General features: G+C 45.9%; 1 protein-coding gene across 1 annotated transcript in view; it reads left to right on the top strand.

The window, feature by feature from the left end:
• The window catches only part of IFT122 (intraflagellar transport 122), a 251,801-nt gene that overhangs the window by 223,110 nt on the left and 11,854 nt on the right, over positions 1-16,837 (top strand). Inside the window, exon 28 of the mRNA XM_069206316.1 lies at positions 16,526-16,690. Coding sequence (XP_069062417.1) covers positions 16,526-16,690 — 165 coding nt within the window. The remainder of the gene's footprint in view (positions 1-16,525; positions 16,691-16,837) is intronic.

Here is a 16,837-nt window from a genome sequence, read left to right as displayed (position 1 = left end):
CGAAGATCCCTCCTCCAGAAAAGCTAACTTCGACCTATGCAAGATGAACGTAGCATCCTGGATGAAAGACAACTGTTTCAAACTCAACGCCGAAAAAATTGAAGTCCTCATCTTTGGGAACAACACCTTGCCATGGACTGACACATGGTGGCCCACAAAGCTCGGCACACCCCCTTCCCCAACAGACCACGCCCGCAACCTCAGTATCATCCTGGATAGCAAGCTATCCAAGAAGAAACAAGTCGACGCAATCTCATCCGCCTGCTTCCACACCCTTCTCGTGCGCCACAAGATCTTCAAGTGGCTCCTAGCGGACACCAGAAGGACCGTCACGCAGGCCCTCATCACCAGCATACTGGACTACGGAAACATTCTCTACGTAGGAATCACAGCATGCCTTCTGAAGAGACTTCAGGCAATACAGAACTCTCCCCAGAAAGAACCACATCACACCCCATCTCCAAAAACTACACTGGCTCCCGATTCAGAAGAGATGCCACGCTGACCAACGCCTACAAGGCCCTGCACAACGAAGGACCAGCATATATCAACAAGTGCCTGACCTTCCACCAACCAACCGACCGACCTACTCCTCCAATCAGCTTCCCTCTCCTTCACAGACACCCCACGGATCCTTCCAGCCAACAGCGGAGGATGTTCTTCTTGCACCTGGCAGCCAAGGCTTGGAACAATCTCTCCCTGCACGTTAGGGCTGCACCTTCACTTCAACTATTCAGAAGAGAACTAAAGACCTAGATGTTCGAATGATCATTCTTCCATGCAGCAGGATACAACTCCAGCGCCTCAAGACCCTCATGGGTGATTTGGCACGCTCTATAAGTGTTTGATTGATTCATTTGTTCATTTAACTCCCTTCAGTGATTCCTCTTAGTAAGGTTTGCGGTGCGCAGCACATTGCTCCAGGTACACATAGCAGGACTTTTATCCTTTTACATTGGAAATGACTTCTGGATTTCAGGCTTCTTCCTCACCTTCATCACCTCTGTCACATCCCTTATTGTTTTTAAAATAAGCTCTTGCAGAGAGCTCACTGCTCCCAGCCGTCATGTCAGGGTTTCTGTCACCCAATTAACAAGTAGAGTATTCTCTGCTTTTTTCTGTAAGCACTGTGAAGGCAACCCCTTATTGTTGGTATGATACAATCAGTCCCTCACTTATTTGGAGATCAGTGACTTTTATACAATACACTATCAGGGACATGAGCCATATTTGTACAGGACACCCCCCCCCCTTTTTTTTTTCAGAACCCATTGCTTTTTCTGGAGAGACAATCTGGCCCAGCAAGCTGCCTGGTCAATTAGCATTTATCTTTGGATACTTTTAGATGCATTTGAGGTCGAAGCCCAGACTCTTTGCCAAGATACCCATGTGACAAACACTTCAGTGCTTCCTTGATTGACTATTTTGGGCTTTACCTAATAATCATCCATGTCTTAACAACAGACTTGGTCCTAAGACTCTTACAAAATCTAATAACGGGCCCTCCTTGAGGCGCCAGAATGACTTAAACGAGTACCAGGTATTGCATCAGGATATGCGTCTTTAATATACAGATGTTGCTGACTTCTCCTGATGCCTCCCCTAAGCTCTGCCTAATATCACATGGCAAAAGGGTTTTCTTCACTGCGTCTAAACAGCAACCTAGTAGGGATCATAATACCTAATGATGATGATGATCACAAGCCCAAACAAAAGGCTTATGTTGTGGCACTGTCTGTGGTTGATGGAAGGTGTGCAACAATGAAGATCATTAATGAGAGATTACATGTAGGACAACCTTCCTTGCACATAGTTTATCGCTCTGTTTTTAAATTGTGCACAGAAAAGTAACTTTCTCTTAGTAAAATCTTCAGAGTATAGTGGAATTTAAAAACAAATCCTTTTTAAAACAAGAGGGATTTCTTTGTCAGTAAAGTGTCAGCTTTTGTGTGTAGATAGATGGGAAAGTAAATCTAAATGCAGCTGTCAACTGCAGGAAAGCTTTCCCAGTCCAACCATTGATCACCCAGGTGGAGGAGTTGTTAGTTTGTTATTATTCAAGATATTCTTAGGCCATGTACTTCCAGTGCAGACAAATCAGACTATGGCCCTGCCATCGTAGGGGCACCTCCCTGATGCTTTGACCTTTGAACAGTAAAAACAGAGAGAACAGTTGGGTCCTCAACCACTACCCCACAAAGGAGTGCAGAACCATGCTGATCCAGGCAAGATGGTTAACTTGGAATTTGAATTATCCTGATAGGCCTGCTGCTCACAAGAGTTGTTGGTTTCCATGCATGGCTTACAGGGATTCTACAGCTTAGGTGCTTGAAAATCTTTCCAAACAATAGAGAGAATATTCATATATGTTGCCAGTGGTGTACCACTCCATTTTCGATGTGAGTACCTTTTGAGATGCCTAAAATCACAGACAAGCTGAAGCTGTTGAGCTAGTCTAAGCTCTACATTTTTTTTTTATTATTTGCTTCCTTGACTATTTCCTGACTTTCTGCTTCCTAACAGTGGGATTCTTACGTCCATCACTGTTGGTTTGGAACTTTCTTTCTGACTGTACTTCTAACCTCAGATTCCTCATCTTTAGAATTAGATTCCCCTCAGATGGCAGGCTAGTTGAGGAATCTTTTCCGGTGATTGCTTGTGAGCGCTAGTAAGTGGCACCTTTGAAGTTCACAGCAGCCTTGCCCCTGAAACAGATGCTGCAAGCTAACATATAGTTGCCACCCCTGTGCACTGAAAGTAGTTTCTTTTTTCTGCTTGGATCTAGAGCCCCACTTCTGAACTTTGTCCTTTGTCGGTGCCTTACTAATTTGTATAAGAGTTTTTGTTTGACCTTGTGCTAGGGGAGCCGTCCCTGCAGGCAACAGGCTTCAAACTGTGCCACACATGCAGAAAGCAGATATTGGTTACAGATCCACAGACTCTTTCTTTGATATCATGGATCGAAGTCATGCAGCAAATACTCCCCAATGCACCTGAAGTTCATCAGGGAATGGGATGCAAAGTTATACCTTGCTGAGTGTTAGAAACTGTCCCACTCCTAGTCACTAGCTAATTACGGCTCTATGTCCCGGGCCAAGTCAAGATGCCCATCTTCAGGAAGTCTAAAACAAGTCCAAGAACAGATCGTGACAAAAACTCAAGAAGCCCAGATGGGTGTCCTCACCACATCACTCCTGCTCCAGGAAGACATTGTGCAGTTGGCACCCTAAAGGCCGCACCCTATGCCAGTCATCCAACTCCAACCCTATTCCATCGCTGGAGGTGGTGTGTCCCGAATTCCTCTCCCATTCTTCGACTGCAGTAGGTAGAGGTCTTATATGAGACAATGCTGCATCTTTTCCAGATTATTCCAAATCCCCATGGAGCACCTTCTAACCTCACGGTTACACTTCTGCCAATAGGTCCTTCCTCTGCATCAAATGTTTTGCTAGCCATTTCTGGATCCAGCTCTGTCGCAGATATTGGATCTAGTGCTCAGGTCAGCTAGATCTAGGTAAATTCTCTTTGTGAATCTAAGGCACTGTCAGTGGTGTTTGAGGAATCGCTGGCAGTGCCTCTGCCTCAGTCCCTGTATCTCAGGCACCTTATTTGGTTCAGACTCAGATGCCCTACAGGACCTGCTTAATGTACATGACGATGATGAAAAGGAAGTGGACAATTTGCTGTCCACTCATTACATTGATTAGAAATTATATTTAGACCTCCAAAATACTGGTGATCGGGACACTTCACCTGAGATGGGAGGGGACTCTTTATTTGGGCCCTCAACTGAGCACCTCTTTTAATTTGCAATACATAGGGCAGCACGTGTGTTTGGACTGCATTAGCCAATGGTGGAAACTAAAATCTAATCTTACTAAAATTTTGCAACCTGGTTCTTTAACTTCAGTAAGGCTGAGACAGATACTCTGATTTACTCAGTGCCTTGCTTGCTTCAGCCTGATCTGTGAGACCAAGCTTTCTTACCTCTGCACCCAACACTGGCCAGTCTCAAGGTGCATGCTTCAGCCAGCAGATTCAACCCAAATGCCTTCCCTACTCCTTTTCCCGGTAGAAAATCAAAACACATTGTTGCTCTTGGTAAGAGAGGTTTCTCCTCCCTCACCAGTTTGTCACTGAATTCTAAAAATACAGTCTGCTTTCTGATCAGATTCACTCTTGCCCTTTGGGATACGGCGAGTGAGATTTTGCCTGCCCTCCATGAACAGTTTTAGACTGTTTTTTGCACTGATAGTCCGCAACAGATAGGACATAGACAATTGCATTTTGGGGGCCTGGCAGAACACCACATATTGTGGGGATGGTCGATGGGAAGTGGAGTTGTGGTTCCTATCATGTCTGGATGCATGCAACAGCTTTCTTTGGTGAGATACAAACAAAAGTTGTCGATAGGCACTTCCAAGGCTCCGGGCTGTTTGGTGACTAGGCAGATTGAGCTTTAGAGTGATTTATCCTTGGGCTTGCTCTCTCCAGCCTCCGGTTCCATGAACAATACTGGAGATTCATGAGCTATTCTGGGGGGCTAGCAACCTGCCAGAGGCAGCCACCACAGCCCATGCAGCAGGCAGTCAAGCCCTTTCTTGGGCAAGGAAGGCATGGTGGCCTCAGAGGACACAGCTACCATCAACAGAGTCACTCCTAGTCTTCCTTTTTGCCTGCTTCTGCCACTGTCAAGCAATCTGATTCCTCCTTTGAGAGTCACTTGAGTCTGCAAGTTGTCAGTGATTCAATTTTAGACCTTTGTTTCTTCAGCGCCTTTTTCTGAGGGACAAATTCAAAATGCTGACTCTGGCCCAGGTCCTCTATGCCTTAGATCCTGGGAATTGGATGGTGGCATTGGATCTGCAGGATGCATTCTTTCATGTTGGTGCACTGAAAAGGAGAGCACTCCCAAGAGTCATAAAGAAATCCTAAAGTTGATAGTACCAGATACTTAAATAGTACTCTCTCTCCTTATCAGTGTGCTTATTTTGGAAGTATGGAGGCGGTTCTGTGGTAGTGGGATCCCCAAGGATGTACGTTAACTGACTACTATTTTGTGATATTCACTTGTGCCGTATATGAGTGCCAATACTGCTCTATGTTCGTTTGTTTGCATTCTTTCATATACCTGTCCTGCAGTCCCACAGGCTGGTCCTGTTGTTTGTGGTAGGAAAGGGCCACTTTCAGTTCACTGTCCTGCCCTTAAACCTCACCTCTGCCCCATGGGTATCTATGAAGGTTTTGACTGTGGTTTTAGACTGTCTACAAAGGTAGGGAGTGCTCGTATTCCCATACTTTGACCACTAGCTGTTGAAGTTGTGGACAACACTCTTGCTCCGGTCTTTTGAAGAGTTCTTCATCAATGAGCAGAAATTCTACCTTCTCCCTATCCAATCTGCTCTCAAAGTGGTGACCGATATATGGCTTCTAGACTGGGTGTGGGACCTCAATACATTGGAGACAAGAGGCCTTTGGTCTCCACTGGAGCAGAGGTAGCACATCAATCTTCTGGAGCTGGTTGGTTGTCAAGGCCTGTTTGCTTTTCATCAAGGGCAGTCTTGTGATGGACAACATTTCCTCCATATGGTACTGCAATAAACAGGTGGTGTGGAGTCACTTACTTTGTGCCAGAAGGCCCTAAGGCTTTCAGCCAATCTGTTGAGATTAATGAATGCTAGAGCGGACAAGGTCAACAGTCACCATCTAGCCAATGAGTTGCATCTACATCCAGAAGTGCTTCAGGGGGTATTCAACCAGTGGGTATCGCTTGAGTAGATTTTTCAGCTACCTCTAAAAAAACGTTCATTCTTGGGCTTTTTGTGCTCTTGAACTTCCACCTCAAAGATCTCCATGAAATGCATTTTACCTACTGCTTGACTCCAGTCTCCTTTTATATGTTATTGCTTCTTCTTTCTCAGGCTCTGTAAAAGGTCAGGAGGCTCACTCATTCATACACATTTCGAGTATTTCGCAGCTGCTCTTAGAGGTTACCAACCCTTAAACTGCCTTAGCTTTTATAGTGGTTGGACTAAGGAGTATAGAGTGGATGACCAATTATTTGTGGGGTTCTCCAGTGCTGAAAAGAGACAGACAGAGCACAAACTGACTTTATGCAGATGGATTGTTCTTTGCATAAAGATGTGCCATGCCTTGGTCAACAATCATTGGCAAAGCATGCTGGTCTATCCTTTGGAAAATATTAGCTTTGCCAATAGGTTTTTGCCATGCTGCTCGGAAGCGCTCGGTGAGACTGAAGAACATGGGGCTCCCGGGTGGATGGCAGAGAAGCACGTGGGAAGACAGAGAAACAGAGACAGTGGGGCTCGTGGCAGGGGTAGCACAGATGCACACAGCAAGGCAGAACAACACTGAGATGGGGATCAGAGAAGCACCCAAGGGAGACAGCTGGAAAACACACCCACTGTCATGGAGTGCTTAGTTAAAAACAAAAAAGTAGCACTAGCAAAAATGAGCAGTGTAAGGACACAATGTGTCAGTACTCCAGGGAAAGGACAGACTCCTGACGAAGAAGTAAAGCCCATACCAACCATCAGAAAGGAAGCAGGCAAATGAGTGACAATGAAGCCAATCAATGGTAAGCAATGAGTGGGTGAAAGCCCACTGGAAGCTAACAAAATGTCTCAAGGCAGGCATTGCATGTGTCTAGGCATGACCTACAAAGCAGCCTCCACAGGTCTTTTGGGCTCATTTTATCAGAGCTAAGGTCGGTGTTGCAGTCCTGAATATCTGCCAAGTAACTACATGGGCATGCATTCACAACTTAACCAGGCATTACTGCCTTGACTTTCAGGTCCACAGGGAGGTCCATTTTGCCTGCTCGGTCTTGCAGTATTTCATGGTGATAAGTGAACTTCTCAGATGTTCCACCATTAGTGAGGTACTGTCTTGGTATGTGTTTGAAATGCTTGGAATCTGTGGTTAGAAGTATTCATCAGAAGAGCAAGTTACTTTCCTTTTCTTTTTTGGTAGATACTCTAAACACAGATTCCTCACTATCCCTCTCTCTTTCCCATTGTGTGTAGAGCTAATAAGGTCCAAATAAGATTTTGCACACTATCACGGTTCTCAGTGTATCAATTACGCTTCTCATCTGAGGGTGCTGTTTACTTTGTTTTTAACCGACATCATAACGCCGGGGTGGTGCTATGCACAGCTCTGCTCCATTACTTTCAGAGGTGGGGCAGGGTAGCCACAGAGACCGAAGAGAGCAGTTGCTGGAAAGCTTTCTCAATCTACTCTAGCACCTGGTATAATTCAGTTCAAAAGGTGTAAAATCTGTGATTAGATAGAGTATCCACCAAAAAGAGTGATTTAAAAATTAAGTAACATATTCAATGTACGATTAAGTGCCTGAACGCATACAGTAATGTAGTTGGTAATGTTAGTAACACCCCTTTCTAGGCAGTGAGGGGACCAAGGAGTCAAATGCTAAGCCCAGAGGTCTCTTAGGAATAGCAGTAAAAGTGCTTCCTGTAGACCAGAGTTGTGGCCTCAAGGCATTGTGCCAAGCCACAGAAGTAGTTCAGGCAGTGGGGTGTTCATGTTTGGTCTAGGACTGGAGTAGAGCATAGACACCACTGGTACAGAAATAGGCCCTCATTACAACCCTGGTGGTCGGTGGAGAAATGGCCGTAATACCACCAACAGGTCAGCGGAAAACAAATGGCATTACAAGCATGGCGGTGACAGCCATGCTAAACCGCCACTTCTCCACTCCGACCGCCAGGGTGGTAACGAACGCTGGGCTGGAGACTTCGGTCTCCAAATCAGCGGCTGTCACAACACCGCCGGCGGTATCACGAAACTGCATACCGCCATGGATTTCGTGGGCTTCTGTACCACCACGAAATCCATGGAGGTAGGCACTATCAGTACCAGGGAATTCCTTCCCTGGCACTGATAGGGGTCTCAACCACCCCCCTCCCCCACCCCAGAGTCCTCCCCCCACACCCCCGAACCCCCTACCACCCCAAAGGTGGCTGGACCCCCCTCCCCCCCAACATCGACACCACCCCACACAGACACTACACATACCTGCACACATACTAACAAACATTCCAGCAGACACACAGTCATACACGCACACATACATAGACATACACGCACACATACTCACAGACATACAAACAGATAGACACGCACACATTTTCAAAAACACAACACCCCTCCCCCGCATGCATACCACACACACTCACACCCCCATGCACGCACACAACACACAACACCCCCCTCCCCTAACGGACGATCACCTTACCTGGTCCGGTGATCCTCCGGGAGGGAATGGGATCCATGGGGGCTGCTCTGCCACCAGCACCCCGTCACCAGAACACCGCCACACCGAATCATGGGACGTGATTCGGTGGGCGGTGTTCTGATGACGTGGCGGTGGAGGTGGAGCAGCCTCCACTTCCCCGCCGACCGCCATTATGGCTGCTTGTGGCTCTCCATCCGAAAAAGGACGGAGGGCTGCCAGAGGTCATAATACGCTGTGCGGAAAACCGCCTGCTCTGGCGGTCTTCAGCACGGCGGTACCTCGGCGGTCTTTAAAAAAGACCGCCGAGGTTGAAATGAGGGCCATAGTTTGATGTTTACTTACATTTGATTTACATTTAAATTCATTTCTAATCTGATTCCTCCAGTACTAAGTCATCCTCTTTTATAACTGCTTGGGAATTGCCTGCAACCCCAGAAGAACAGGAAAAGGCTTGTCAAAAAGAATTTAGGATTTTTCCAAGGTGTACACTGTGAGCATCTTCTCTTTCGGGTAACAGATCCCAACCCTCTTATCCAATTTCAGGTATACAGCCGATTGGCAAGACCAATAAAGAGGCTTCTAATGGTTTCATAATGTTCTAGTGTGTTTTACTTTGTGCTTTCATGGGATATATGTCTCTTATCTAATTTGCTTCAAACCAATCTCCACTCTAACAAGTGCATCAGGGTGTTCAGACATTGATACACTGAGTTCCTGTCCTTCAAAATAACATTCCTAATGTCTTGCCTAGTTCTGATAGCACAGGAGACTTCTGAGTTTGTGACAGCACACTGCCTGATACATTCAGTTCGAAGAGATGGTTTGGAAATTCTTTTTGATGTATGTTGAATGGTTGCCTGCCCAACTCAAGTGCAATCAACCACTTGATCAGACCCAGGTACTTTGAAGTAAATTTTGTTAAATAATGCAACCAGTCACAATATGCCAAGCCTAAAACAGAAGTCCTTTACAGTCCAATGGAATCTCTCTACCTTCTACCATAGACCAACACCAAATGTCTTGGACCTGGTTTACATCTGACTCCTGTAGCCAAATCCTCCGGGAAGGCTAATCTATTGTGCTGAATCCACTTCATTAAAGATTGATCTTCATTCTCGCCTTAGTGATTGTTCTGGTTTAGCCTCAGTAAGCAACTTAAAAAGTTCAAACCTGTTGGAGGCACATTGAAGTCACACCATAAATACCAAGATTAAGGTATTTCTAAAATACATGCATCACTTGTGGTACTGGACCCTTTTATAGAAATTCCTTTTTCTCAGCACAATATAAAACGCAAGCATGAGGTCAATGAGATTTAAACAATAGAGCACCTCAGCTTGGTACCGGTATTTCTGATGTGTTCCTCATTGTACCAGAATGAGAATCTCAGCCCTTTTGAGGTTTACAATTTCTCTTGATGAGATCCTTTGCAATTGGTAGAAATTCTATATCCATACATGCTTCTGGGTGTTCTTTAATGCCACTTTCACTGCCTCTTCCTGCCTGCCACCACTTTAATTTATTCTCCAATACTCTGAACACTGCCCATTCTCTTCCCTCTGTGCCATCATTTCTAAAAGAAACTCGGACGTGTCCAAGGGCAAATGATTAGCACACCAGGCATCTGTTGATACTGGATCTGACATTGCAGACAATTCGTGATTTAGGAGCATATATTAGGGTTGGTTGATGGCCAGCTGGTTAACCTGGATGGGAGCGGTCCTAAATATATCCTGCACCCTCGAAGAAGTGAGTGACCGCCATGTTGTTGTGGTCCACCTGGAATTCTTTTTTTGCTTTTCAGAAACCAGAAACAACCCCCCAAAGCAGGGGATTATTTTTGAATAGAAGAAACCTAATAGTGCTACCGTGCTGTGAGTTTTCTCCCTGCATGTGGAACAGTTGTTGATTTTCCCTGTCGGAATCTAGTCTATTAAGTATAATTATGTGAGGTTTCCTAACTCTTGGCCTACAGTGGTATTAAACTGGGTACATTGAAGATGGTCTTGCTTGCTCCCATCACTTTAGCTTGCAAGTGCCAGGCGTTCTAATCAGGGAAGCTCTATGCATTGCATCTCAAAGATAAAGGTGCGCTGATGGTGTATGATTTATGGTTCTCCCAATGTCCACTTAATGTGGAAAATCTTTCTTCTGCACGCCCCACTCCCCCCCGCCCCCCAGACTTTTTCTTCGAAAACTGTGAGTACTTCCATGTTCTCAATGTACCGAGGGTACACCGAACCCTAAACGTTTGAGCAAGATGTTTTTGTTTTCAGATTGCACTTCCTTCACGGCGGTGTCCTCTAAAACATCACTGGCTTGGTTGCCTAAATGACATCAGTAAAGAAGGACACTTTCTGCAAGAAGCATGCATTGGATATGAGATCCCGAGCCAAAGCTCAATTTGGTCAGGAAATACTTAAAACATGTTCCTCGCCAAAGCAAATAAGTGTTAGCCCCTTTCCTTTGTACAACTGACCTGCCTCCCCTGCTCTATGACCTATTAATGTTTTCGATGGAACCGCAAGTTCCTCACCTTATGAATATCTCCCAGCACCAGACTGGATCCGGAACTCAAAAAGTAGTGCTACTATGCTCTGGTAGGTGGCGTTCTGTGACTCCGCGTTAACTTCGTTCCCCTCTAGAAACAACCCGTGCTTAGTTGCATATATCTTTCACTCATGTACACTGATTTCATTTTCTTTCTTTCTGCGCCTTCAGACACAGATCTGGAGCTTCACTCTTTTAGTCACTTTGTGGAGAGTATTCTGCAAATGTTTCACTGTGCAAGGGGCATTTCATCCCCAAAACATAAGAGTTTAAACCTTTATGTACTGTTACAAACAGATGTTTGTGACAGATCCCCATGAGGTGTGTCTCTTGTGCCGGAATTTGACCCATGACTCTAAGAGTTGTGACTACTGTGCCCAGATGAAACCAAGGCCATTTGAGAAAGCAAAGCGAAGCTCTGTGTGGTGAAGCACCCAAAAGCTCCTCATTGGTCTCACTCCAGATTGAAGTTTAGAACACCGACCTGCTTCTGTAGTTAAGTTGTCCCTGCTGCAGATCTTCCTAATGATCAAAGACATCTGGTAAGTCAAATAAGAAACACAAGACGCTCAAGTGGGACCTGGCCCCTTCCCTCCATTCTGGTTCTCCAGAAAAGGTGTAAGGATATTATTGTGCCTCTAAGTCTCACTCCCCTTCCTCTGACGTGCTGATTTCATCTTTGATCCTGAAGCTCCCTAATTTCCCAGGTTCATCGGCGATGTTGCAGCAGGTTGAAGCCTTTCAAGAGGACATGCTGCACATCTTTGGCACCCTTCCACCTCCCTCTGGCGTGCCATTGGGCTCCAAGGATCTGCAGGAACCTCAAGTCAGATTATCACCGGCACATTCGCCGTAGGAACATGCTTGGTGTTCTGTACTGGCATGGGGTCTGGGGCCAAAATCCATGCCGACCCATCGAATGTTGACACCAGCCCCAGAAGAAAAACCACAACCCATCGTAGGAGTTGACTCTGAGTTGTCTTTGTCTCCCCCGAGGCCACGTCTAGATCTTGAAGTGGCACAACCAATACTGAATCCATTAGACACTGTTCCACTACCATGCATGCTTGCACGGAAGCTAAATCAGCTTTTTGGCTTGGACTCCAACCAGAGCCAACCATATGGAGACAACTGTGGTGGGGATGGGGAAGAGTGTGCCTCACCACATGATGGAGAAAATTAGTGTATGGACTTACAGGATGCCAGTAGGCTGGGCACCACACTTGAAAGTAGGCTGGTTTCTGCTCCTGGACTAGCAGCAGAAGAAAGTACATATTTTGCTACTGTGATTAGGAGGGCTACTGAGGTCCACGACAGTCAACCCCCTACTATGGGGTTAAAAACAAATGTACTGACTGAGGTCGTAGAGCCTGGCCATACCATTGAAGATGGTCAGGTTGCAGATAAATTAGTTATCCGCTCCGGCATATACACAACGAATTGTCTTGGAAGTGCCATGGGAACAAACGTGGTGCTAATATGCCAATGCATGGGTGAGATCCAGAGGCTTCTCTGGGAACGTCCAGGCATCCTAAATAGAAATACCTCCCGGCAAGGAAATTGAGCAACAACACGCCCTTTGGACGTCTCATCTCCAGTCTGATAACCAGAGGCTTGGCATATAAACAGTGTCTGGCTCCACTGTCTGCAAAACAGTCTGCCCTGCCCTTTTGAGGTTGGGCTGTGGGCTAAATAAACAGCAATCTGCCCATCAGGGGCAGTATACATCCCAATCCTCCACCTCTCTGACAACAACCACGAAAACTCTGTAGTGCACCCTTGGTGGCACACATAGCCATCCAGTAGGAGGAAAGTTCAGACACTTATGTAAGCGTGGCAACACATTACATCTAACGAATGGGTCTTGAGATTGTCCAATTGGCTGCATCCTGTCCTTGATGGTTGGCAAGAAGGTGAATTGACCCCACTCTAGTCCTTTTTGAACCTCACCGCACCTGCCACCTACACAGAACACTCTTCAAAGTATCTTCAGTTTGTCGTACAACAGGCAGTACAGACTGTTTTGACCAAAGGAGCCTTAGGGTACCGGCCTCAAAAGCAGGGACTAGGTGTTATTCTAAATACATCTTTGTGTTGAGGAGGAAGAGAGGCATCCCCTCTATCCTGTAACTTCACCGTCTCAGTGCCTTCCTGTGCAAAGAAAAATTGAAGATGCTCACCCTGGCCCAGATTCTATCTGCCCTGGACCCCAGACACTGGATAGTAGCCTTGGACTTGCACTGCGGTTATTTTCACACCGCTGTTCAGCAGGCCCCCTGGTGCTACCAGTGGTTTAAGGTGCATTTTCAGCTTGCCATGCTCCCTTTCTGCCTCACCAGTGCCACGCTACTCGGGTGTTTGCCAAGATGATGGTGGTGATTGGTGAGAATCTGTGGGGGTCGAGGTAACAGTCTTCCCCCACCTCAATGACTGGCCTTTGAAGGCAAGATCTCCACAGTCAGTCATGCATTACCTCCAGATAAGGGCAAACCTCTTAGCATCATTGGGGTTCTTGTTCAACCTGCTGAAGTCACAACTAACTATTTTGTGTTTTCCCTTTGCGTGAGCCATCCTATATATATGATGCACTTTCAAGCCTTTCTTCTGGTCTAATGAGTCCAGGAGTTCGGTCTGTGATCCCGATGTTTCAATCTCTTTCCTGGGTCTCTGTGACGATGGTTCTGAGACTTCTTGGCCTACTAGCCTCCGCATCCTCCTCGCCGACCATGCAAGATTGCACTTGCAAGGTTTGTATTGGGACCTGAAATTTCAGCACCATCTATCACGAGGAAAAACTGTTGGATTCCTTCCAGATGTTTGGAAAGACTACAAAATATCTGCAGTGGTGTCTGCAGGACTGCATTTATACTAGCAGCGGACCCCTCCTCCTTCCCCACACAGAGTTAGCAGTGGTAATAAACGTATGACTGCTGGGTTGGGGAGGTCATTTAGGAGAGGTGGAGATCAAAGATGACCCGCCTCCACATCAGCTTACTGGAGTGCGGTCAATTCTCCTTCCTGCCAACCATCAAGGGGAGGCTGATGCAGATTTTTATGGGCAATACCACTGCCATGTTGTGCTGCAGCAAGCAGAGTGGAACACTGGAACTGTCTGAATCATAAGGGCATTAAACTGGTGGTATCAGGCAGGATCTTTAATCGTCAAGGTGGACAAACTCAGCCGACGATGCCTGGTGGATCATGAATGGCAGTTACACCCATAGATGTAGCAGGATGTCTTCAAACAATTGTGAGAGCCCCCTCTTGATCTTATTACCACTGCTGAGAAGGTGTATTGTCCACACTTTTGCATGTTGAAGTTCCCAAGAAGGTTCTCCGTCAGAGAAACTTTCCACATGGAGTGGAGCTTGGGACTCTTGCACTCCTTCCCGCCGATGCCCCAAGTTCTGAAGAAGATCAGGAGAGTTTGGTAGCAGCACTACTAGGCTTAAGCATCTATCCTTCGGGAGGATCTTCCATCACAGTAGCAGGGCAGGGTCTTGCACTGGGGCCTGCACAACCTGCTTGTCCAGACATGGAGATTGAATTGCATCAGTTAATCACCTGCGCAAATTGCTCGTCCAGGCATGGAGATTGAGTGTCATTACTTAATCTTCTTTGACCTCCGTCCCAAAGCTTTTGCTGTTATCCTAGCGGCCAGGTGCCCTTCCTTAAAATTTGTGTATGCTGGGCGATGGGATTAGTTTGTGACTCGATATGTTACCTGCCAGATAGACCCATTGCAGACCAAGCAGTCGGATGTATTGTTTGTTTTATCTTTGACCCAGCAAGATCTTACTGTGGGCACTGTTAAAGGTGACTTGTCTGCCCTTTCAGCCTTGTTACGTTTACCTGGCCAGTCATCCTTGTTCAAATCACCCATTGTGATGCGTTTCTAACATGTTTGCAACATATGTTTTTATAATGCCACGTGGACATACATTTGGTACTTTCTCTCTTGTTATTAACCCTTTTGAGCCAATACACAGGTGTCCTTTATACCTCATCACCTTGAAACGGGCTTTCTGGTTGCAGTAGCATTGGCACACCATGTGAGTGAGCTTCAGACCGTCTTGGTCCATCCTCCTTATATCACATTTTTTCCGTATAAGCTGATCCTACCAAAGGTGGTGACACCATTTCATGCCAGGCCATCACCCTTCCGACCTTCTTTGTAGCACCTCAACCCTTGAAAGGGGCAGAGAGACACTATAGGTTGGTTCTCAACAGTGCACTGAGCCTTTACATTGATCGTACCAAGAAAAGTCGGGGTATGATCAGAACTTTGTCAGGATCCCTGATGCAAAGAAGCCGAAGGAGGTGCAGAAATTTACCATCTCCTGATGGATACTTCTCTGTATAAAGTTCTGCAACATATTGGCTAAAAAGCAGCCTCCAGAAGGTCTCAGGCCTCATTCCACCAGAGCGAAGGCTGGTACCACTGCATTGGCATGCGGTGTGCCTATCTTGCATGTCTTTCAGGCTGCTATGTGTGCATCTGTGCACACGGTTATGAAACACTACTGCCTTAACAGCCAGGTCAGAAGGGAGGAGTATTTAGACTGTTAGGACTTACAGGACTTTTTGATCTGAGCCATTCCAGAGACCCACCACCTTTGGAGGTACTGCTTTGGTATCGATTCACAAGGTGAGGAATCTGTGATAAGAGGCTTCCATCAAAAGAACAAGTGACTTGCCTTCAGTAATGCTTTCTTGCGGATTCCTCATTGCCCTCACACATTTGCGTTCTGCAGAACCGTCTTTTTGCGAACTAAACAGATCCCATTGTTGGCAGTTTGCACTCGCAGTGCACTGATAGGCTCTGCAACTTAGGGCATGGACTGGCTCATGAGAAGTAACTGACGCCAGTGTAACTGGGTGGTTCTTATATGCGGCTCTGCCCGCCACTTCTGAAGTGAAACAATATGGAGTTGCATAACTCCACCTACTGGCACGCAGGAGCACTGTTTTTTGATTTTCCTGTATCCTTGAGATATTCACAAGGTGAGGTATCTGTGGTTGGAGTATCAACCAGAAACAGCTTTACCGAAGGTAAGTAACTTGTTCATCTTGAGGCAGAGGAGAAGGAACTAATGAAACTGAGTGGGTGGATGTTGGGAGCAGGATTTAGTAAAGGCCAAAGGCTTGGGCTTCCGAATTGATGTGGCATAGCCCCCTGGTCCTCCCAATACCAAAGAAAACATTCAACATGTAGAAAAAAGGAGTTGCAAAATGAGTAACGCATATCTATTGCTCTAACAGATATGCAAAGAAGTAATACTAGTCAGGGCTTGTGTCACCAGTTTTGGTCTTTTTTGGAAGTTATTTTGCAGGTGGGTTTTAACTTCATTCTTTGAAAAACTCAGTAAAGGAATGCAAACTAAAATATGCATATAGCCACTTGGAACTGATGGTCCTTTTTTGATTTATGCATTAATTACACTATAGTGCTATTGTGTTACTTTAGTTTTGGGAATAAATCTAATTGAACTTCTTTCTCTTGCATTTATGTATCTATCTGCGGTTTTATATTATGTGATCTTTACAGTAAAACAATGTGCAATCGTACAATAAAGTTTGATATTGCAGGGTCAAGTGCAGCATTTATTTTTCCAGCAATAAGCGGTATGATTTATCCTGAAGCCATGAAAGAGCTTATTTATCTGTCTTTGCTAAATGTCTGTTGTGCTTTTGTAGCAAGGGGGCTCGGAGTTTGTCCCCGTGGTGGTGAATCGCAGTGTGCTCCGGACAATGAGCAGGAGGGATGTGATGATTAAACGCTGGCCAAAGCCCTTGCAGTGGCAGTACTACCGGTCCCTGCTCCCAGATGTCTCCATCACCATGTGCCTCTCCTGTTTTCAGGTACGACTCCCACCTTAGGAAGATGTAGTGGTGTTAACAGGTCCCCTAGAATGTGACCTTTGTACAGATAACACATGTCATTTTGTGGACAGGGTTAGAACATTGTGATATATGTTAACATGGTTATTCATCCACCCTTAAGCATTA

Source organism: Pleurodeles waltl, chromosome 9 (genome assembly GCF_031143425.1).
Source record: "Pleurodeles waltl isolate 20211129_DDA chromosome 9, aPleWal1.hap1.20221129, whole genome shotgun sequence".
Lineage (NCBI taxonomy): Eukaryota > Metazoa > Chordata > Amphibia > Caudata > Salamandridae > Pleurodeles > Pleurodeles waltl.
This window is presented reverse-complemented; position numbering and strand designations above follow the sequence as displayed.